Source organism: Chinchilla lanigera, unplaced genomic scaffold (assembly GCF_000276665.1).
Source record: "Chinchilla lanigera isolate Chin_1 unplaced genomic scaffold, ChiLan1.0 scaffold00057, whole genome shotgun sequence".
Classification (NCBI taxonomy): Eukaryota; Metazoa; Chordata; class Mammalia; order Rodentia; family Chinchillidae; genus Chinchilla; species Chinchilla lanigera.
Window position 1 is genome coordinate 1,759,835 of NW_004955458.1, and position 21,528 is coordinate 1,781,362.

Consider the following 21,528-nt stretch of genomic DNA (forward strand, 5'->3'; position numbering starts at 1 on the left):
GAACTCACAGAGATCCTCCTGCCTCAGCCTCCCAAGTGCTGGGATTACAGGCTTGCACCACTATGCCTGGCAACAAACATCTGTTGAAAGAGTTAATATCTTTTCTACTTCAAAGGGGCTGGCTCCTACACCCTGGTTTTAAGTCTCTTCCCCTTTCTCTGCAGCTTTCATCTCCGTACCTTTGAGAAGATGTTTGCTGTGACCCTGGAGGAACCCACCATGTTGCGTTATGCCATTGCTTTCCCCCTGATTTGTACCCATTTTGTCCACTGCACTCATGAGATGTGCCCAGAGGAGGTGGGTGCCCTGAACTCTGAGCCCTGGTACTTTTCCTGTCATGTCTCATCCCAGGGGTTGGTTTCGGTCCCAAGAGGAATGCAAGCAGAGGTTTGTGACATGAGCCCCGTAATACCTCGGTGGGTGTTGTGTCAGTCCGTCTCCCTGGACCTCGGTTTCCTCTTCCGTGGGAGAGAGTGGCTCAGGCAAGGGGATTCGAGCGGTACTCCGAGGAAGCAGTGGTGGTCCGGGTGATGACAGCTGCGCCCTTGGTCTCCCCCTTAGTACCCTCATCTGAAGAACCACGGTCTTCACCACTGCAATTCCTTCCTGGAAGACCTGGCCAAGCAGACCAGCAACTGTGTCCTGGAGATCTGTGCTGAGCAGCGAAACCTGAGTGAGCAGGTGGGCTCCTCGAGCTCTTTCAGCCTCCTGCTCCCACGGCCTCGGCTCTCCACCTTTGTTTTCCTCTCAGCTGTCGAGTGTTCTAACTCTTCCTCAGGCAGGGTGATGAGGGCTTTTGTGTACTTGTGTTTATGGCCAGAGATTCCTTTTTTAGTGTTCTCTGTTCAGCTCTTACTCCCTTAGGACTGGATGGAGGTGTCTAAAAATACTCTTATTTGAACAGCTGCCCTCCAGCATAATCGGTGTCCCATTTGAAGAATTCTGGGAGATGGGTTAACTTTCCAACTCGCTCCCCTCTTCCCGTCTTTGCCCTGTGTACACATGCTGAGGGCCCTGGCCCCGTCACCTGTCTTGTCTCAGCTTTCTGTCTGTCCATCTCTGAGTACCCTCAGGCACCTCTTTTGGGTTTACCCTCATGGTTGCTTTTTTTGTCTTTATCTTCTGGTTTTCCCCCTCCCCACCCTTAACTGATTCGCAGCACCTGGTCATGATTAGCTCAACCTAAATTTCAGAAAATTTGAAAACGAGGAAGTAGTTTTGCTGTTGCCCTGGAGTCTTAGATTTCCCAGACTTCCCACCTTTCCTGAGTTTGAGTCAGGCTTTGTATCAGATTTGGCAGAAAGGGAGCTGGGGTGTATGTGTGTATCTGAGTGGGTGCAAAAGTGCAGTTGCATTATTGTCTAACTTTTTCATTTTTTCATGTAAAGTGAGGATAAGAATACTCTCTTCAAAGAAGTATCATAAAGATTAAATGAAAGGGGCTGGGGATGTAGCTCAGTGGCATAAGCGCTTGCCTGGCAAGCCTGAGGTCATGAGTTCGATTCCTGGTACCAAAAAAAGAAAAGATTAAATTAAATAGAGTACATGGAATATTTGGTATATTGCACTCAATACATGTTAGCTCTTTTTTTTTTTTTTTTTTTTTTTTAGACAGGGTCTTGCTTTGTAGTGCAGGCTGGCCTTAAACTCACTATGCAGCCCAGGCTGGCCTCAAACTCTTGATGATCTTCCTGCCTCAGCCTCCTGAATGTTGGGATTGTAGGCATGTACCACCATACCCAACTACATGTTAGCTTAAATATCCTTGTGGTAGATATTTGAAGTTGGAACAATCCTTGCACTGGGGAATGTTCCAGTTTAAGGGAAAAATGACTAGAAATACATGTTTGAGAGACATGTAAATAATTATTACAAGGAAGATATGCAAATGAGCGTACTTACAGAGATATGCGAATGAATATATTATTGACTCAAAAATATCAACCAAAAGGATTGAGATGCAATATGTACGTGTACCAGCTCCCCACAAATAAATGCATTTGTTATGTACTGCAGATATTTACTAATAAAATTTTTTTAAAGTTAAAGGGAAATGAATATCAATCGCAAGCAAGCGACACAGGCAAAGAGATTTGCTCAGTGTGTAGCAGGGATGACTAAACCATGATGTGAGTAATTGTTCTCACGTACACCGGAACTTTCACAGCCAAATGAGTATTGCCCTCCAGAGACATTTTGCGTAAATCATTAGTGATGTCGCTCTTACTAATACAGTTACGTTTTGGGAGACTGCTTTCAGAATTTACCACAGACATTTTTGCATTTTCGGAGAGCTGACACACCTTTGTTCATCAAGACGGACTTAATTTCGTGGGACTAGTCCAGAGTTTGGATTTTTAAAAAAAAGCGCAGCCTTACGTGGTGGCACACTCCTGTCATCCCAGCAATCGGGAGGCTGAGGCAGGAGGATTGTTGCGAGTTCGAGACCAGCCTGGGCTACAAAGTGAGCTCAAGGTCAGCTTGAACTGTATAGTGAGACGCTGTCTCAAAAAGAAAAAAAATAAAATAAAATAAAATAAAAATTTAAAAAAGTGCAAATCCTAGCACTCTGGGAGCCTAAGACTGGAGGATTGTGAATTTGAGCCCTGCCTGGGCAGTTTAGGAGCTTAATGAGACCCTATCAAAACAAAAAAATAACCAAAAGAACAACACAAACAAACCTAAAACTAGGGATGTAGGTTGATGGAAGGCCCTGGGTTAGGGCTTCAGTACCTGCCCCCAAAAAATTCTGACTAAAAAGTAACAAAACTAGTTTTCTTCTGTAGCTCTTATACAGATCTAAAAGTAATTCCTGCTGAGGGGTTTCCTTAATACTGGAATCAGTGAAGAAAATTCCAAGTTGATTCCTTGAAGATGATACCTGGATATCCAATTTTATTTTCTATTTTCTATGTGGCTAACGAGAAACAAGAAGAGATGCAGAACTGATGTTGAAGCAAGCTAGTGAGAAATGCATTTCAACAAAAGAAGCAGGAAGAGAAAGTTGGCCGCACTGTGGACTCTGAGTTTTGGAAAGCTGTGGGGGTGTAGGGAACCCTTTGCATGAGGCAGAAGAAGGAGGAAGGGAGCAATTGTTCCATCTAACAAAAGCGAATGTTTTCCTAAGGCTGGAAGACCATAGGCGGGACAGCCGAGGGGCGTTCTTGGACCTTACTCCTTTTGTGTGAAGTTTTCCCTTAGGAAAGCCTCTTGGGATGGGGTGGGGGAACGATCTTCACTAGACTCTGCTCTCTTGAGACACTGAGGCTGGCGGCACACGGGGAGAGATTTATGAAAACCGAGAAAGGTGCGCATGCTCCAGATAGGCCCCCGTTAGAGAAGAGAAGCAGAGAGACAAAGGAGCAGACCGTAAGGGAGAGCCCTTACACCTGTGAGAGGGGCTACTTGGTGCCAGTGTTCGCAGTGAGGCTCATTTTCTCCCTTCATCTTGTTGGTTTCCGAAGCTTCTGCCTAAGCACTGTGCCACAACCATCAGCAAGGCCAAGAACAAGAAGACCATGAAGCAGAGGCAGGCTCCCAGGAAGGGAGAGCCCGAGAGGGACAAGCCAGGCGCTGAGAGTCACCGCAAGAACCGCAGCCTTGTCACCAAGTGAGGACCGGGCCCCGGGGCCAAGGGGGTGCGGCATCAGAGAAGGGAGAAAATGGGAGAGGAAAGCGATAGGGAAAAAGTGTAGAAGTGGTGTGAGAATGAGGGATACGGCCAAGCACGTACATGTGAAGGTCACTTGCTTCTGGGCTCAGCGCTGCTGTGTACTGATCTAGGCCGGGTATCCCTAGAGAACGGAAAGGGCCCGAAGGCCATGGACTGCACATCCTTCCCAGGTATCCGCAGACAGTGCCAGACCCCTGGTTAATCTTCCTGTTTCTCCCCAGCATGGACAAGCTGCATCAACACCTGATGGAACTGGCGTTCACAATGAATCACGTCCCCAGTTTCTCTGTGTTCGAACACATGATCTTCCCTTCTGAGTATCTCAGCAGTCACTTGGAGGCCAGGCTCAACAGGTACCGCTCTTCCCTTGTCTACTGAGACACAGGATAGCAGTCCTCAGCCCTGGGCCCACTGGGTCCATCCCGGCGGTCGTCCCATGTGCCGGAGAGTCTGATGCGGTCTCTCTGTCTGGCATGGGTCCCAGGTACCTCTATGAAAAGCAAATGAGAAGAAGCCCTGATCTCTATCAGTGGTTTTCATGAACAGCCAGAATTAACCACTCTTGGTTTAGTAAAGCGAATGGAGATTTTCAGTGAACAGAACTATACTGACATCCAGACCACGACAGACAACACTGGAACAGAATATCTAGCTTGTTTGAGCCAGTTTTCTTTTGTGCCAAGTAAGGGTAATGATGTTTATCTTAGGGCCAGGGATACAGCTCAGCGGCACAGTGCCTGCCTGGCAAGCGTGAGGTCCTGAGTTCGATTCCTGATACGCCCCCCCCCCACAAAAAAGAACTTATTTGTCTTATAGATAATTGAAAATTACCTGTAATTGAGAATTTTTTTTTTTTTTTTTCTGGTACTGGGAATCAAACTCACGATCTTGCGCTTGCTGGGCAGGCACTGTGCCGCTGAGCTAAATCCCCAGCCCCATGTAATTGAGAATTGGGAGACAATTAAAAATAATTATGAGTGCAGAGTTCCTCACATATAATGGGCCTTAGTAAAATAGATTTCCTTTCCTCTTTGCCCCTCATTCTCTTGTTCCCTAAAGTAGGAGCAGCACCCCTTATGCTGGAAGAATTGGATGCCATCGTCATCAATTAGGGAAGAATTGTCCAGAATCCCTTAGTCTTCTGTATTTTGTTTTGGAATATGTAGCACCTTCATGCAGTTATTCAACAAGAATTTTATTGCACACCTACTCTGTGTCAGGAGTATTCTAGAAGCTGTTGATCCTGCTGAATACAAAATAGATAAAAATCCTGGCCCCATGAAATTTTAGTAGGGGGAGCTAGACAAACAAAATAAGAAAGCAGAACAGAGTATGGTAGATTATGTAGTGAAAAATGCTAGTGACTAGAAAGATAAAACAGGAAAGGGAGACGGAAATGGAAATACGTGTGTGAGTGTAAATGTGGGTGTGAGTGTGTATGTGTTAGAGCTTTAGATAGGGTGGCCAGGGAATGCCTCCTAGAGAAAGCAGCGTTTGAGGAAACCCCTGAAGGAATGAAGCCAGGCATGCAACCATCAGGGACTAAGCGTTCTTGGTGGCGGAAATAGCTTGCTCCTCCATTCTGAGGCAGGAACATTCATGGTGCATTTGTGGGATGTGGAGGAGCTCGGAGGGGCTGCAGGTGAAGGCCCTTGAGAGACTGGGAGGACCTGAGGTTAGAACGGGCAGAGGCGGGGCCTGGCATGAAGGTGCTTGTGTGCTATTATAAAGACCTGGGATTTTTTTTAAAAGGGAAATTCATTTAATACATTTACAATAATTTACAGCCATTTTTCGATAGAAAGGCATAATAATAAATCACGAACAAGAAATTCCTGGCTATATTGCAGATTGTAAGTACAGAATTTAAATATACAAGCTTGTGATGAAAAACGACAAGGGAGAACCTGGGCTTTTTATCTGAGATGGGGACCTTGGCTAGTTTTGAGCAGAGCTGTAATAAAATTTGCCTCCATATTTCAATCTGGTTGGATTAGCAGGAACAAGGACTTCTAGAAGCCAGGAGACCAGTTATGAGCCCGACTTTTGATTCTGGGAGACGCAGACTTATTTTTCAATTAGGCTTTTACTTGAGTGCAGTAAAATTAGTTTGTTTTCATTGCATACACATTAGCTGTTTGGGAGGAAGTATCTCATTTGCATATGCAATGTCAAGAAGATGACAGTGCGCAAAGTGCCCATGGGCACACCTTGAGAAGCTGTGGTGGTTTGCCGCTCCCGAGCGTGTAGATATGATAATCTAGTTTTCTCTGAATGTCTCCAACTCTTGCTTCATGGATGTCATTGTTCCCAAGGCCACAAGGCTGGCCTAGCTGTTTGGCCTCGGTGAAAACTTTAAAATACACTGGCTCTGCCCTTAGTTTGTCCTGTCAAGTGATACTGGAAAGATCGTTTCACTTTCTTTGGGGGAGCAGAGTCTCCTTCCCCCACAAACATTTTGCAAAAAATGCCAAACAAACAAAAAATTCCCAAATACCTTGTGGTTTCCAAGGAACCTGAGAAATTGATTTATACTGAAGTGCAAGTGACTAACAAAGATTTAAAGTGAGATGTACCCCCCACACCCAGGTTTACCTTTTTTTTTTTGTCTTTTTGAGACAGGTCTCACTACGAAGTTCAGGCTGGCCTTGAACTCACTTATGTATCCAGGCTGTCCTCGAACTCTGATCCTCCTGCCTCAGCCTCCCAAGTGCTGGAATTACAGGCGTGCACCACCATGCCCAGCCTGGGTTTACCTTTTTCCAAGAAAAAATACCTTAAGTCAGATGACTAACTCTAATTGTGAAATTTCAGGTAGCTGAGGAAGGTGTCCTGGAAGGAGCTGGGCTGATGGGGAGGGGTCTTCCTGAGGAGAAAAGACAGTTACTGGCATTGAGGATACAAGTGGTGTGAGCTCAAAAGTCAGATGAAACTTAGTTTCTCCAGAGGAGACAGAAGAGCATAATGTTAGAGATTAAATGTGACTTGATCAAGTCCGAGCTCTGCCAGTTGCTAGTGTGCGGTCCTCAGCAAATGATTTAGTATTTCTATGCCTCAGTTTTGTTACTCATAAAATGGCGGTAATATTGTCCCGACCTTATTGATTTGCTATGAAGTTTATTTATTTATTTATTTATTTGTCTTCTTGAGACAGGGTCTCGCTATGCAGTTCAGGCTGGCCTTGAGCTCACTTTGTAGCCCAGGCTGGTCTCAAACTTGCAACGATCTTCCTGCCTCAGCGTCCCGAGTGCTGGGATTACAGGCGTGCGCCACCACGCCCAGCTGCTGTGAAGTTCAGATGAAATACTATGTGCCCTAAAATCGTAGCACAGCACCTGGGACACAGGATCTACTCAACTACAATTGCTACTGTGTTTATTATTGTGATTGTAATTATGATTTTTATCACTTAGGGCCATTGTGTGTTTAGCGGGCTACAATAACACAACGCAGGAGATCCTAAGGCCTTCTGAGCTGTTGGCAGGAGTCAAAGCGTACATTGGGTTCATACAATCACTCGCCCAGTTTTTGAATGCAGATGCATGCAGAGTCATCCGCAATGCTCTCCTGCAGCAGACCCAGCCCCTGGACGCTTGTGGGGAGCAGACCATCACCACGCTCTACACAAACTGGTCAGTGCTGCGTGTCCCTCCACACCTTCTCCCCTCTGTGTCAGCAGTTTTTTCTTTGCACAGGAAGGCCTCAGATCCCAGGCATTTTGCCTTCCAGATCATGGACCCTCAAAGGTTTATTTGTATTTGAGGGTTGGAATAATAAGCAGGGGAAAAATCCAGATCACCTACTCTCCACTGAGAGGTTTCCTTTTAAACTTCAGTATAACACCCATCACTTATCCTGCAGGTGCTTGACTTTTTTCTTCTTAATCTCCAGTTCTTTTTTTTTTTTTTTTTTTTTTTTTTTTTTTTTTTTTTTTGTCTTTTGAGACAGGGTCTCACTATGCAGTTCAGGTTGGCTTTGAGCTCACTTTGTAGCCCAGGCTGGTCTCAAACTCACAACGATCCTGCTGCTCAGCCTCCCGAGTGCTGGGATTACAGGCGTGCGCTACCACACCTGGCAATCTCCAGATGTTAATGTTCCTTTTCTGGATTATTACTGTTCTAATTTCAAGTGACCTCATTTCTTTTTGTCATCCCCTTATTTCCCTTTTTGCCCTAACTCTTCCCTTTGAGAACCATTCTGTCTATTCCCTCGTCTCCAGAACTCTGTCTCTTCTTCCCTACAGGTGACCATGTCAGGTAAACTAGATTGTTCGTGATAGGGAAGCGGCCTCCTCCCTACGACTGAAAAAGTTTCCTCTGGAATTTATAAGGAATGGAGAGCCAGATTCCTACCTCCCCAAGCCACTGGGTGGCACCCTTAATCTAATATCAGCTTTGCAGGAGAGGTTTCAAAGCGGAACCTCACCCGCCCACCCTGTGCCCCCTGCCTCCAGGAGGGAGGAACAACATTTGCAAATATAATTGCCAACAGCAGTCAGGCAGGTACCATAAAGATGCTGCATGCGGGTGAGGACTTTGATAGGTTGGAGCGGGACTGTCCCTCTGTAAAGGAGACAGCCACCACTTAGCACCACCTGGATGCTGCCTCACTAAATTCTTTCTGTTTTATGTAAGATCTCTGTTTCAGAAATTTGACAACTACTTAAAATTATTATTTTTTGAAATTTTTATTTATTTATTTATTGTTTGGGAACCGGGAATTGAACTCAGGACCTTATGCTTGCCGGGCAAGCCCTTGTGCTGCTGAGCTATATCCCCGGCCCAACTAATTGAAATTAAAGGACAAAAATATGTTTGGCCACTCAGTTTGGTCCACTGGTAATTAGCTTGTGACCTCAGTAAAATATAGACCGAAGCTGGTGCCTGAGGGGCAGGGGATTCATCACACCCTCGTCTGCTCTCCCTAGCCTGAGCCCAGCCCTTCCAACATTGCTGAGAAGTTAGGGGGAATTTTGGAGACTGGATGGCCATTTTTCAGGGGCTTCTCTGCCTGGGAAGATGGACATGAGACTGGCTTCCACGATTCTGGATCTTCAGTGAAGCATTTTCACTGAAGAGGTTAGGGCTGAGTATATTTCAGAGGAGCCCCCATTAGTTATTTTTTGTTTGTTTTTTTCTGCTAGGGATCGAACTCAGAGCCTTGAACATGCTAAGCAGGCTCTCTGTCACTGAGGTACTTTCTCAGCTCCCAGTGGTGTTTCTTTTACTCCCAGATCGATCCTGTCTTACCTGCCAGAGGGTGAGGGAGGGGGAATGCAACTGTAGGAAAAGAGCAGGGGCTGAGGGAAAGGTGTGAGAAGGGCACACCACTGCATCTGACAGCAGACCGGAGGCAAAGTGAAATTATACCACTCCCGGTTGTTTTTGATCCAGCAGCTGATGGTGTTAGTCAGATCCCTGTACTATCTTCTTTGAGTCTTTTCTTCATGCCTCAGTCTTTCCTGGAGTTTTCCTTCCCAAGCCCAGTGGTGGTGTAGGGAGCAGTGGTAGGGAAAACAGAGTGGATGCTAATCTATGCTTTCTTGGCCAATCTTACAGGTACTTGGAGAGTCTGCTCAGACAGGCAAGCAGTGGGACCATTGTCCTCTCCCCCGCCATGCAGGCCTTCGTCAGCCTGCCCAGAGAGGGCGAGCAGAACTTCAGCGCAGAGGAGTTCTCAGACATCTCTGGTGAGCGCAGAGCCTGGTCTCCTTGTCAAGGAACTGAGCCTTTCCCCTTAAACAATGCCTGTAAAGCTTATCTCAATTATCCCGCTCTCCAGAGGCCTGCGCTACATTCTCTTCAGCATCTCTGGGAGGGCCTGCTAGACTTTGTGGACAATAAAAAGAGATCCTGAGCAAGGTCCAGAGTTGAGGCGTGGCCTACAGGATGGAGACCAAGGGAGAGGGAAAAGGATAGCAGTTTAGGAGTTAGGCAGTGACCCCCAAGTTACTGAGGAGATGTATTTTTCTTTTCTTTTTTTTGTTTTTTTTTTGTCTTTTTGAGACAGGGTCTCGCTATGCAGTTCAGGCTGTCCTTGAGCTCACTTTGTAGCCCAGGCTGGTCTCAAACTCAGAATGATCCTCCTGCCTCAGCCTCCTGAGTGCTGAGATTACAGGCATGCGCTACTATGCCTGGCTTGGGATGTATTTTTCAGATGGTGGAAAATGGATCTTCTCTTTTTCCACTAAGACTAAAGGAGAAGCAGATAGAGTGACGGGCAAAGAATAAAGTGTAAGGAAGGCATCTCTTGCCCGGAATGATTGAACAGCATTCTGATGTCATGGCATGTTTTTCCTTGGGGATAAACTTTAGAGCCTTAGCTGGTATTTAGATTGCTGGTGTTTAATACTGTAGTAACGGTGACGAGATGAGGAAGAACATTCACTGTGAGCCAAGTTCTAAACACTTACACATATTAATTCACTTAATCCTCACAGCAGCCTTGAGGTGGGTACTTTTCTGTTTTGAGACAGGACCTTGCTATGTAGCCCAGGCTGGTCTCTTGCCATCCTCCTGCCTCCTGAATGCTGGGATTACAGACAGGTGTCACCTTGCCTGGCTCTAGATACTCTTATTAGTCTCATTTTTCCAGAAGAAGACACTGAGGTGTGAGGAGGTTAAGGTGTTGGCCTAGGTTGACGTATTTATAAATGACAGGACTGGGATTTTTCACTCAAGGCAGTCAAACTCCAGAACAGTGGAGGGCTGTTTCCCAGGGTACAGAAGTGCTTTTGTGTTGAAGAGAGGGAGGTAAGAGGTATGTAGTGAATTCGTTGGGAATCTATTCCCATTTTAAATAGGGCTTGAGATCATAGAGATCCATTTTGTTTTTTTTTTTTAAATAGTACCGGGGATTGAACCCAGAGAGTGCTAAGCTACATTCCCAGCTCTTATTTATTTATTTATTTATAAATTTTGAGGCAGACTCTCACTAAATTGTCCAGGCTAGCTTCTAACTTGTGGTCCTTCCGCCTCAGCCCACCACCGACTGAGTGATTACTACACCAACTGAGTAATTCGTGCACTGTGCTCCTTCTTCTCTCTTGCACCTCCGTTTAGGTCATGGGCTGCGCGTGGTATCTGGGACAGACAGAAGATGTTCTAGTGACCCTGCGCTCTCCATTTTCCTCCTTATGTAGCGACGTTAAGAAAGCCAGGGTACAGTGGTGCCTCCGTTCACGAACTTAATTCTTTCTACAATTCTGGTCGCAAACCAAACTGGGCAAGAACCAAATCAGATTTAACAGTGGGTTCTGTTTTCCAGTTCGGCTTCTGTTCTGTCATCTTGATCCCATCAGTAAGTGGTCCCCGGTCTACCTGCTGGAGGCTTTAGACGTCCCCTTCTCATCAGCTCTACCCACGAGCTGTAGGCAGCCTCTAAAATCCACTTTAGGTCTTGCTGACAACTGACAAGCAGCAGGAGGTAATGCTCTTTCCCCCTTTTACCACCCCCACCCCAATTTCCCTGGGTTGCCATGGTGATGGGGCAATGCTACTGTAAAAATAGAAAGCTAGAAAAAGAAGGATGCCCCCGGGTTACTAGCTGGATGGAGAGAAGACTGGAGCAGGGAGGGTCTGCAGGTCCACACCAGCAGACTGGTGTGCCTTCCCTCCATCAGCTCTAGAGAAGCAATTCTGCCCCTCTTTCCCTCTGTCAGCCACCTTAGCATTATCTAGATTGACCATTTAGGAAATCCTATTATAATTCTCAGCTCGGTCCTTTCTGTGGTAGGTAGGCAACTCTGAAAATGTGTAGTGTCTCCTCTGACCACCGCTCTGTGTCAGCCGCTGTGAGCAGGTCCTCTTCCTCTATCACCGATGGAGGTGGAGATCAAGTGGTCCTGCCTTCAGAGACCGGAGCCTTGGGTTCCTTTTCTCTCTGCACTCTGATGAATGATATTCAACTTGCCTCTCTTCTGCTGGTCTCTCGTTGCTGTTACTTCTGGTCTTTTATGCTTTCCCCTGCTGGGATGGCCCACAGCCAAAGATCATAGCTACAGCTCCCTCCTGTCTGAATTGGTCACTAGCGTTTCCCCCAAGGGATTTCTACAAGCGGGTTTTATTTAATCCACCAAGGGCAGGAGCAGGCTGAGTGGGGAGGGAGAAGGCATTGGAGAAGTATAGATTTAGAGGAAAAAGAACCGAGGCTCTGGAGATATGTGTCGATCATGAAAATAGACAACTTAGCTCAAGAAAAGGAAAAGTTGAACAGTAAGGCATTAAATAAGGGAGGCAGAAGGAGGCATATCAAAATCCAGGCCCTCAAAGGAGAAAGCATTGTCTCGCAGAGACGGGCATTGCATTGGGTTTCTGGACCCAACCCGATGTGATTAAGTGAACTTGTAAAACCATGATGAAATGCCAGTTCCCCATGCAGAGGGCTATTGACAACTATCACAATCAGAATCCCTTATTCATATATATCCTTATCGTTTTCTAAGGAAGTTGTAATGCAGTATCATCCTCTCACATCAGTTCTGTGAGGAATTCATAGAAGATACCAATTTCTTCGTTTTGCAGAAAAGTAGACAGGTGCAGAGAGGTTCAATGACTTGTTTGAGGCTGTCAGGCTGACAAAACTAGTACAGGTAGGAAAGCATGGGTGAAAGCCAGTACCCTCTGAAGGAGCTTGGAGAAGTACAGATTCTTTTTTTTTTCTTTTTTTTTGGTTTTTCTCTGGTACCGGGAACCGAACTCACGACTTTGCGCTTGCCAGGCAGGCGCTTTGTCGCTGAGCTAAATCCCCAGCCCCAAGAAGTACAGATTCTTGTGAGAAAATTAATAGTTGTCATTTACAGTAAGGTGTGGTTTGAATTCTGGTGGAAGAGGTAAGTAACCCCATGGACAGGCAAGACCCGTCACTGGAAGATAGGACTTTAGACCATTTTTTTGCTCCTTGACTTTGTACTTCCTTTCCTTGCTGGACAACATTTGATTGATTGATTGATTGATAATTGAACCCAAACCCAGGGCTTTTGCACTGAGCTACATCCCCAGTCCTTTAAAAATTTTTTTATTTAAAAAAAACTTTCTTGAAGTTTTGAAACAGGGTCTTAATACATTGCTAATTTTTCCAGCTGAGCTTGAATTTGTAATCCTCTTGCCTCCTGCCTCAGCCTCCCAGAGTGCTAGGATTCTAGGCATGAGCTACCATGCCCGGCTGGACAACATTTTAAATGTTCAGATTACCCTATAGCTGTTGTACCAATCTTCCATTATGCTCTGAATCCCACTTGGGACCTCTGAAACTTTATTGCAGAGATGCGGGCCTTGGCTGAACTCCTTGGTCCTTACGGCATGAAGTTCCTGAGTGAAAACCTGATGTGGCATGTGACCTCTCAGATTGTGGAGCTGAAGGTACTGTGGACCCACCCCTAAACAAACAAACAAAAACAAACAAACCATCCTGACTTGGGGACAGGGGTAGGTGAAGGAGACTGAGGGGAAGATAGAACATTTGGCCTCTTTTCTTTCCTGCTTAATGTCTCTGTGTTCCTGAGCTGCAGAAGCTGGTGGTGGAAAACATGGATACTCTTGTTCAGATCAGATCCAACTTTAGCAAGCCAGACTTGATGGCGTCTCTGCTGCCCCAGCTGACGGGTAAACACCTTCTCCTGCCGTCAGGAGGGACTGTGGGAGCAGCATTGTGAATGGAAGGGCTTTCCAGGGATCTGGGGGTTGAAACCTTCGCTATTCTCCTAAGTTCTCTTCTCTAACAACCTCCTTTCTCCTCAGGGGCTGAGAATGTGCTGAAGCGCATGACCATCATTGGAGTGATCCTCAGTTTTAGGGCCATGGCCCAGGAGGGACTTCGAGAGGTGAGTAGGAGGAAACTGCCTGCGAGACAGAGTTAGTTGCAGGTCGCTGCTGTGGTAGGGTTTGTGGGAGAAGTTTGTGGGAGGGGTTGGTGAGCGCTGAACCTAGGCCGCTTAGCTTGGCAGGGGTCCTGGAAGATCCCTTGGATGGGTGAGCTTAGGGAACCAGGTGGACAAGGACAGGGACAGCTTGGAAAGCTGGCCCCTCTCCTATTTATTTCTACCTGTGTTTGGAGGTGCTGGCTCCCGTACTATGGACTCACTCCTCTGCTCCTCCTCCAGGTTTTCTCCTCCCACTGCCCATTTCTCATGGGTCCCATCGAGTGCCTGAAGGAGTTTGTCACTCCAGACACAGACATCAAGGTAGGGGGTGCAGAGCGGAACCCAGCCAGGAGGCTTTCGCTGTGGGAAGAGGATGTAGCTGGGGTCTTGTAAGCGGGAAGGTAGTCTGTTTGTTTTGTGGTACCAGGGATCGAACTTACAACCTTGCGCTTGCCAGGCGGGCGCTTATGCCACTGAGCTATATCCCCAGCCCCGGGAAGGTAGTCTGAGGAACACTGCTGGGACAAGGGCCAGGATTCAAACAGGAAGCTGGTCAGGCAGGTGTTTTAGGGGAGAGACGGGGCAGAGCTGGGGAGACTCGGAGGGTACGGAGAGAAGCGGAAGCCCTGTGGGAATTGAGGAAAGATTCTGAAGGGAAAGGGGTGAGATCTAGGATGGTGGATGTAGGTTTTCACTTGAAATGAGCAATATGCAAATTACATGACAAGCTATGTGGGAACAGGTCCCTTCCGTGCTCAGGAGCTTGGGCAATTTGCAAGATTTGGTTCTTTGATTCATAGCCACCCTGCTTGCTTTCAGAGTTCTCTATCTTTTCCTGACTTTTTTTCCCTCCCAGTTTTTACCATCCCCCATCTGCCCATCCCATGCCTGTGACACCTGCCTCAGGTCCCACTGCCACAGGAGACGGACAGAGGAAAAAGGGCTTCTGCAGATAACCTGAATTAAATGTCCATTCTCCACTCCACTCCACCTCGGCCCAGTCAGTTCATCTTTTTGTTTTTTTTTGGGTACCAGGAATCGAACTCAGGACTTTGCACTTGCCAGGCAGGCGCTTAAGCCACTGAGCTATATCCCCGGCCCTCAGTTCGTCTTTTGAAGCATCTGGAGCAAATGAATGTGTTACGCAGGAAATGCAGTAGAAGCCCGGGGAAGAGGTCCTTCCAACACAAAGTAGAGGCTACTTCTCTTTAGTTGATCCTTTTAAAGGAAAGAGTTCTGATACAAGGGAACTGGTGAGCAGGAAGAATTACAATTGGACGTTAAGAAAAATGTGCTTAGGGGCTGGGGATTTAGCTCAGCGGCAAAAAGCGCCTGCCTGGCAAGCGCAAGGTCGTGAGTTCGGTTCCCGGTACCGGAGAAAAACCAAAAAAAAAAAAAAAAAAAAGTAAAGAAAAATGTGCTTACTTTGGATTCAGAAGAGTTACAGACTTCTGCCTCTATCCTTCTGAAGTTACCGGCCGGTCACGTGGCCATAGGGGCAGTGAGGGCTGACGCTTCACCGGTTGGCTGCCCCTCCTGAATGGCCCTTGATTTCGCCCTGAGCCAGGGTTTGTGGCAGCTGCTGATGTCGGGGCTGACTTCTCCAGCCTGTCAGGAGTTTGTCTACCTGGCATCTGTTTGAGAGCTCAGATCTTTAGGCTCTGCTTACCTGGGAAAATCAGCAGGCAGGGGCAGAGAAGGGGACGATGACCCGGCCATCAGAGGTTCTGTTACAGCCTCAGAAGGCTGATGAGATTAGAAGAGAAAAATGAGACCCCTGCAACCATTAATGTCTTCCTCCAGGAAACCACAGTTGCCTGATCTGCTTGGCCATGGCTGTGACAAACGGGGTCATCTGGATCATAGGGGATTTAAATAAAGGGCAGAGTAGGAGATGGCTGAGATTCGGGTTGTGTCAGCTCCATGGGCTGAGGGTGTGCATATTGTAATTTCCGGGGGAGGCGGGGATGGTTGGCATAAAATGCGTTACTTAGTTGTCCACTGTTGAAACACTTATCCTTGTTATCTCAGGACACTTTAAGGGTATTTTTTTTTCAAAAGAGGACTAAGTACTCGGTGTTGGAGTGGGGGTTGGGGCTGTGTCCTGGGAACTTGATTCTAAGTACAATGAATGATTCAGTATCAGTCAATCTTTATTTAATGCCTGCCATGTGCTCAGCATGGCATTGAACTACTAGAGACATTAAAGAAAAAGGCACAGTTCCTGGCTTTAAGATAAAGGAAGAGTTAGTCACTAGGGCAGGTGCTTTCCATTAGACCTGTGGTCTAATTTAATCTTCATAACAGCTCAGTGAGGTAACTATTATTATTCCAATTGTATGGGTGAGAAAACTGAAGTCCAAAGAGGTTGAGTAATTTTTCATCCAAGTTACACTTTTTTTTGTTTGTTTTTTTGTTTTTTTTTCCGGTACCAGGAATTGAACTTACAACCTCGTGTTTGCCAGGCAGGCGCTGTGCCGCTGAGCTAAATCCCCAGCCCCCCAAGTTACACTTTTAATAAGTTGTATCGCTAAAATTTGAGCCCAGATCTCTCTCCCTACAAAGCTGCCTTCACTTTTCCCTATGCCAAGGGGTTTAAACATCTTAGTTTATTTGATAAGTCATGTGTCTCCCTTCCCCTCCTCTGAAACGATAACTAATACCAGGTGCTGTGTGTGATCCATGCTAGGTCAGTGGTAGCAGTTTAGGGGGGAATAGAAAGGTTCAGATATAAGCAGTCAAGGAGGACTTCACAGAAGAGGTGAGATTTGGCTATCTTATGCAGATATGGGAAGAGGAAAGGAAGGGAACTAGAGAAAGGGAAGGATGTGAACTAAAGTATGAAAAAAAAGCAAGTTGTAGTTAGGGGACAGTGAAATAAATTACCCCGGCATTGACTGAATAAAGCATTTAGGGAAATAAAATTGAAAAGTAAATTTGTACTGTGGAACATCCCGAATGCCAAGCTGAAAGGCATGTGAGGTTTTTTATCTCATAGGCTAGGAAGAGCTATGAAAGGAGTATCTAGAAAAAAATGATAGCACACCAAAAGCACTCTGGGAGTTTGAGGCAGGGGGTTTGCAAGTCTGAACCCAGCCTGGGTAACTTAAGAGACTTAGCAAGACCCTACCTCAAAATAAAAACTTATAAAGGGGGCTACGGATGTAGCTCAAAGTGAAGAGCAGTGGTGTGTGTGTGTGTGTGTGTGTGTGTGTGTGTGTGTGTGTGTGTGGTTTTTTGTGATCCTTGAATCCTGCTGCCCATAGCTTCTGACAAGCACTTTTCTCCTGGGATTCCTCTTGAGAACGCTGTTTTCTTCTCTGCCAGGTAACCCTGAGTGTCTTTGAGCTGGCGTCTGCGGCAGGGGTGGACTGTGACATTGATCCCGCCCTGGTAGCTGCAATTGCCAATCTGAAAGCTGGTAAGACAGGGGCAAAGAAACAAAGCCTGTGCCCTGCTTTTTTGGGTGGGAAAATCTCAATGTCAAAAAAGCTTTTATTTGTAATTGTGAGTTCAGAGGATATAAGCTGGGAGGTAGGGAAGATTTAAAGTGTAGACCCTACCCACCAGAAAATACATAGATGACTGGGGTCCCACCTCAGGTTCCAACCAGTTCATCTACCAGTCAGCTAAATAGTAGTTCTCAGTGAGAAACTGTTGGATGCTCAGCAAGTGCTCAAAGGAATTTATAATTGGGTTGGGGTGATAATGTTAATGCAAATAAATTAGTGAGAGAACAATTCAAAATAGTATATGATTTCACACTAAGTTGTGTGGTACAGTGTCTGAGTTCCCCATAGTGATCTTGTCCCCTTCCCTCCCACAGAACCACTTTGACACTATCCACTCCTTCCCCACTCTCATCCTGGTCTCTTATATTTTCCATAGCACATTTCCTCTGATTAGTATCTTCAGGTTTAACATACCCAGAAGAGAATATAATGCAGGGGCTGGTATTAATCCCTTTCAAAATTATAAGGTGCACCTTTTCCCTTCTGTCTTGGTTGCTGAGACTCTTTTCTCTCTTCTCTGCCTCCCCAGCCGCCCAGGGCTCTGACGAGTGTCTTAGAGCCCTTGGCTAAGGGTCCTGCCTTTTGCAGGGGAAGCCTCCAAGACTCAGGCTGTCCCTATATGTGGATGCCAGGCTTGTCTCCTTCAGTAATAATAACTTGCCTGCAGTGCTTGATAAAGTGTGTCCATAGATATTTTCTCACATGAACATAATTCTGTGCAACGGAGTTCCTGGGAAGACAGCCCCTGTTTGCTGACCTTCGTTGCTTTTCTTTTCTATCCTCACCAGATAACTCATCCCCTGAAGAGGAATACAAGGTGGCCTGTCTGCTCTTGATCTTTCTTGCTGTTTCCCTCCCACTCCTTGCCACGGATCCTTTTTCCTTCTACAGCATTGAGAAGGATGGTAAGTAAGGAGTAGGTCTGAGGGATCAGTGCTGTCTAAGTTAGTGTCCTGGGATGGAGCTGAGACAAATGAGACCAAGACACTTACATGAAGCATACAGAGTTCTGATTTAGGTGTAAATTTCTGTTTCAAAAAGCACTTGAGCCAGGGTGTCTGCACATGCCTGTAATCTCAGTGCTCCAGAGGTTGAGGGTGGGAATCATGAATTTGAGGCCAGCCTGGGCTACCTACCGCACTGTCTCAAAACACTGCTGTCGCCACCATGAACACTACTCCAAAAAACAAACAAAAAACACTTCAGAGGGAACAATAAAGTTTTATTCTAGCCAAATAAATGTCAGACTATCCTTCCTCTAACCCAAAACTGTCTTCTTTTTTTTAAAAATCTTTTTGAGACAGGGTCTCACTATGCAGTTCAGTCTGGCATTGAACTCACTATGTAGTCCAGGCTGACCTCAACTCACAATGATCCTCCTGCCTCGGCCTCCCAAGTGCTGGGGATTATAGGCGTGTGTCACAACGCCCGACTCACAACTGTCTTCTAGTCCTTTTGGTATCAAATAGAAGAGGTCCACACTGAAAACATAAGAAATGACCACTTGGGATCACCTGGGGTGGCTCACTTTGTCAATTCCCTGTGTCACCCCCTCCCTATCCATAATAACCTAGGTTACAACAACAATATCCACTGCTTGACCAAGGCCATCATCCAGGTGTCTGCGGCTCTCTTCACACTGTACAACAAGAACATTGAGACGCACCTCAAGGAGTTTCTGGTGGTGAGCGGGTCGAGATTGTAAGGGAAGGGAGGTTGCCAAGGGCCAGGGTTTGTTTGAAGGTCCCACCTAATTCATTCAGGAAATAGTGAAAGGCTACTATTGAAAAGATAGGAGTTTGTTTTAAATTCCCTGAACAGTTGGAGAATACTAGGAAAGATTTCTGGACAAAGAGTAAGATAATCCGAATTCTAGCACTACGAAGTTGTATGAGCTCTGAAGAGCCACACTTACGGGGCTCAGTTTTCTTATCTATACTACTATCTATACTACTCAGTTTTCTTATCTATAAACCAGGGATGTTAAACTGAATCTATGACCCAGTACCACGGTCCATCAGGATATCTCCTTGTGCGTTTGTTAAAATAAAGGTTTCTGATCTTTACCCCAGACTTACTGAATTGGAACATGCTAGACTGAGGCCAGGCCTCTGCGTTGCTGATCTGGTCTCCAGGAGATCAAATACACATTAAAGTTCTAGAGATGCTGAGTTTTGTAATTTTTTTTTTTTTTTTTTTGTCATTTTGAGACAGGGTCTCACTATGCAGTTCAAGCTGGCCTTGAGCTTGCTTTGTAGCCCAGGCTGGCCTCGAACTTGCAATGATCCTCCTGCCTCATCCTCCCGGGTGCTGAGATTACAGGCATGCACCACTATGCCCCAGCTGAGTTTTGTAATTTATACGGCTCTTTCTATCTCTGTACTGACAAGCCATCAATGACTGATATTCCAACTTTATGTAAATCAGAATCACTTGATTTGCATTTGTTTACAGTTTCAAAAGTTCTCAGTTAGTTCTTGTTTTGGGTTCTTACTATAAGAACCATTGCTCTAGATTTCTAGGGACTGGAGTTTACAGCCAGGTGGTGGATTCCACGGTAGGTCATGTCCAATTTGCTTGAAAAATTGTTTAAGAAATGTTTTTAGTCCAAGTTTGATTCCCTGTAACTATCACTATTGATCGTAGTTTTGCCTCTGGAAAAACACAGAATAAATAATCTCCTTCCTTAGTTGAAAGAGGCCCTACAGCTTCCCATGCTAAACCCTCCTTGGAGGATTCGCGTCCACTCACTTCTGATACATGGTCCGTGACCCACTTACATGCTTGAGCATCCTCAGTAATAGGGCGCTTCTTCCTCCTCTAAGCCTAGTCTTGATTTAAGAACTAGGGCTTCACTTTCCTCCTTCCAGGAGGAAATAGTGACCATATTCTTTCAGGACTTATGTCCTTGTTCTGAGAAGTACATGTCAGAGGCCTTTACACTGGTTCCAGGGTCTCTGTTTAAGCTGGGACCGCCAACCAGACAAAATGGGCTCTGAGCATCTTAAATATAAAGAGGATTCATGTCAGATCTCTAAGATAGGAAGAGAAGCGATTTTCCCCTTCCTTTTCCCTTTTATCCTATTTGTTTGCTGAGTGCAGGTAGCCTGGGCCTGGGATGTGACTCAGTGCTTCCGCCCTCTTTGATCTGTTGGGGGCCTGGAGGTGAATGGAGATGACAGCCACTCGGGAGTTGACAGCAGGAGAATATCAAGAGCACTGTGTCTGGATCGGAGGCCCTGCTCTGGCTCCGATGGGTTGGGAGTCAGCTGTAAACAGCCTGATGACAGAGGTGTCTGGAGGCTGCCTGGGGAGAGGCATTAATTTCTGGGCACACAGCATCGCCAGCCTTTGCCCCCTCGCCCCCAGCCCCCTCAGCAAGCTGCTGCTGTCTGCACTGGCAGGCCAATGGGATCCAGGCTGTTTTGTAGGCCACATGTGCCTCTGAAACCTGGGGGACTTGGCCACTTTTCCACCCTGAGCCCTCAGGAACATCCCAGCGCTTCTTAACTCTCCTCCTTGATCTTTTCTTAACTTCCTATCGCCCGAGGCTGTCCTACTCTGACCTCCATAAAATCCACTTTACAATTGTTTCTCTACAGGTGGCTTCTGTCAGCCTCCTGCAGCTGGGCCAGGAGACTGACAAGCTTAAAACCAGAAATCGGGAATCCATTTCTCTGCTCATGCGTTTGGTACGTATCCTGTTCGAGCTTGCCTGGAAGGAGAGAGGAGAGGCTGGAGGGAAACTTCCTTTCTAGGGTCTTTGGGTCCCTGCCATTATCATCACCTCCAAGTGTTAATGAAACCGAATTGTGCCTGGCCGGCTGGGTTTAGTTCTCACATTCTGGTGAACATTCTAGATGTCCTATAATCCCAGAGGAGCATTCAAGGACTCCTCTGCAGGACGGGGTCGTGCTGGCTGTCGCTGCCTGCTGCCTTTGCCTGCAGTGTTCCTGAATCTGACCTAATGGGGCAGCCATATTCCTTATTGATAACTCCCTGTCCGGCATGCATTTGGTTGTGCTTGATAGTTTTGTACTAGAAAATTTTTTGTCTCTAAGTGTGGTATGAAGAGTGTGCTGGGTAATGCATGGAAGGGGCTTGGGAGTGGATCCACGAGAGGGAAGGGATTTCAGCTGTAAGGCAGAGAGCCCGGTGGGTCATGAATCTGGAAGTGCCTGCCATGTCTTCTCCATGTATCCAAAGCCTTGGGGTTGCCTGTACTCCGGTAGAAAGTTCTGGAACTCTGACTCAGCTGATTTAAGAAAATATGCGCACGACCCTTTCCAACATGCTTACTCACTCTTTTGCTCTAAAAGTCTGATTTTCCAGGACACTCTATGTCCCACACTTAGGTATGGACAGGAGAGGGCTGCGTTTTAGAGGCCCTCATCCGGTCTACGCGGACAGGATATTCCCGCTTGGAGCCTGTGTCCCACCTGAAAGCTCACACTGAAAGTACCTGGGACCCCCAAATTCTCAGC

The 21,528-nt window shown here is 46.4% G+C and overlaps 1 protein-coding gene across 1 annotated transcript in view; it reads left to right on the forward strand.

Moving 5' to 3' along the window:
• Nckap1l (NCK-associated protein 1-like) overlaps window positions 1–21,528 on the forward strand; it is a 51,793-nt gene that overhangs the window by 26,036 nt on the left and 4,229 nt on the right. Inside the window, exons 17-30 of the mRNA XM_005397228.2 lie at window positions 165–297; window positions 562–681; window positions 3,465–3,610; window positions 3,895–4,026; window positions 7,087–7,305; window positions 9,232–9,362; window positions 12,935–13,032; window positions 13,182–13,275; window positions 13,411–13,493; window positions 13,773–13,853; window positions 16,860–16,953; window positions 17,833–17,949; window positions 18,619–18,728; window positions 20,647–20,736. Of these exons, the coding sequence (XP_005397285.2) occupies window positions 165–297; window positions 562–681; window positions 3,465–3,610; window positions 3,895–4,026; window positions 7,087–7,305; window positions 9,232–9,362; window positions 12,935–13,032; window positions 13,182–13,275; window positions 13,411–13,493; window positions 13,773–13,853; window positions 16,860–16,953; window positions 17,833–17,949; window positions 18,619–18,728; window positions 20,647–20,736 (1,648 nt within the window). The remainder of the gene's footprint in view (window positions 1–164; window positions 298–561; window positions 682–3,464; window positions 3,611–3,894; window positions 4,027–7,086; window positions 7,306–9,231; window positions 9,363–12,934; window positions 13,033–13,181; window positions 13,276–13,410; window positions 13,494–13,772; window positions 13,854–16,859; window positions 16,954–17,832; window positions 17,950–18,618; window positions 18,729–20,646; window positions 20,737–21,528) is intronic.